Source organism: Drosophila subpulchrella, chromosome 2L (assembly GCF_014743375.2).
Source record: "Drosophila subpulchrella strain 33 F10 #4 breed RU33 chromosome 2L, RU_Dsub_v1.1 Primary Assembly, whole genome shotgun sequence".
Lineage (NCBI taxonomy): Eukaryota > Metazoa > Arthropoda > Insecta > Diptera > Drosophilidae > Drosophila > Drosophila subpulchrella.
In genome coordinates, this window is record NC_050610.1 from 14,421,952 (window position 1) to 14,423,596 (window position 1,645).

The following is a 1,645-nucleotide window of genomic DNA, read 5'->3' on the forward strand; positions in this document are numbered from 1 at the left end:
GAGGCCCCGAGGCCTTCCACTTGACATCTCTCACACCCTGGCACTTTTCTCCGTCTCCATTTCTCCGTACACGTCTCTCTTTCTCCATTTCTCACAGCTGCGACTATCTCCGCTGGAGGCCCACGCTATATGCATTATAATTTGAGTGGCATGTTGAGAGTGGCTTTTGTTTTGCTTTTAATTAGATTTACATTGGCCACTTTTCAGTTGCGCATCCAGTTCAGTTTCGGCCTCCGCCCAATTTTCCCCCGGCCTTTCATCAAGTCTGGCCTAACTAGCAATGCGCTTTGTTTATTTTGGCGCCTTCTGCAGTGGCCAAAACCCCCCTTTTCCCCCATTTTACCCCTCGGTTCCACTCGTCATCTTGTTGTCCTTTTTTTTTCGGTTGCTCTTTGTGTTTTTGCAGAGTTATTTTCAACAGCTTCACTTTTTGCACTTCCGCTTTGTGTGTCACTAATTGCTTTTGTGTTGCAGTATTTACAATTGTTTTGATTCATTTCTTGTCCTCCCCCAAAAGGACCCCCTACCAGCCCCACCCCTGAAAACCGACCCATGCTGCTTAATTAAATGCACTTTGAATGTCCTGTCTGCACTTGCCTCTAGGCCTTTGCGTCGTGTTCTCTCTAATCACGTTCTCTAATGAAATTTAATGAAATCTTTCACTGCCTTGATGCCGCAGAGAAAACGGTCAGGTCGAAAGTTATATCTATTTATTAAGCAAGGAAAACCGTATACATAAAATTTTAAAGCAACGAAATACAAATTAATTACAAAAAAAGTAAACAGAACAGAGAATGATTTTCGACTCCATAATCTTTATAATTAATTTTTTTTTAAATAGCACATTTTACCATATTTCAAAAATTCTTAAAATCTGTAATCTGAAGGTAATCTAAAAAAAGTGGCAAAGTAGAATTCAAGCAGTAATCGAAATTAATTTTTATTTTGTCCACAGCATTTACGAATCATATTTGCTGATAAGCCAACAAGTCAAAAATAATATAACAAGTATCAATTTGACCAAGAAGAACCAAAATCGTGGAGATAGCTCAGTCTTTTGAGTAAATTGGGGAATCGATACTTGAACTTCCTTTTTCTCAATACTCATTTTATGCAACTCCCTTAGTATATTTATAGTTTCCTCTGATAGAGGAGGTCCTCTATGAAAAGTCCATTCAAGTGGCTCTACTTTTTCAAAATTTGATAATGGCGGAGATTCGGTCTTAGGCTGCTATAAAATAGAGAGGTATAAATTATTATCACGAAAATTACGAAAATAAGGAAAGTCCCCCAGCCTCTCCCAACTCACGTCTTCATTGCCAAACATCTCAGTATTTTCTTTGACCGAAGGCTCTTCATTTGTTCTCAATGAAGCCAAATGGGCTAGAAGTGGAATAGTTTTAGTTTCCTCTGATAGATTTGGTCCCAAAACATTATCCAATTGAACATTCTCTTCTTTTTCGGAAACTGATAATGACGGGGAATCAGGCTTAATCGGCTATAAATTACAGCGGCTTAAATTATTATCACAAATATAAATTTTGAAAAAAAACTCACCAGTACTGCTGCGAAACTACATTGCCAGGCTATTCCGAAAAATAAAAGTACTATAAAGTATCGCATTCCGCTTTCGATGTGATCACAA

At 38.2% G+C, this 1,645-nt stretch overlaps 1 protein-coding gene across 2 annotated transcripts; it reads right to left on the reverse strand.

Annotated features, from left to right (window-relative positions):
• Positions 1–826: 826 nt before the first annotated feature.
• On the reverse strand, positions 827–1,645 carry LOC119547788. 2 transcript variants are annotated; one of them, XM_037854802.1, is made up of 3 exons: positions 1,558–1,645; positions 1,310–1,498; positions 827–1,228 (listed from the first exon to the last, which is right to left on the reverse strand). In XM_037854802.1, the coding sequence occupies exons 1-3, from the start codon at positions 1,621–1,623 to the stop codon at positions 959–961; spliced, it is 525 nt and encodes a 174-aa protein (XP_037710730.1). In that variant the 5' UTR covers positions 1,624–1,645; the 3' UTR covers positions 827–958. The 2 variants fall into 2 exon arrangements, with proteins under 2 accessions (XP_037710730.1, XP_037710729.1); XM_037854801.1 differs by having other exon boundaries at positions 827–1,231.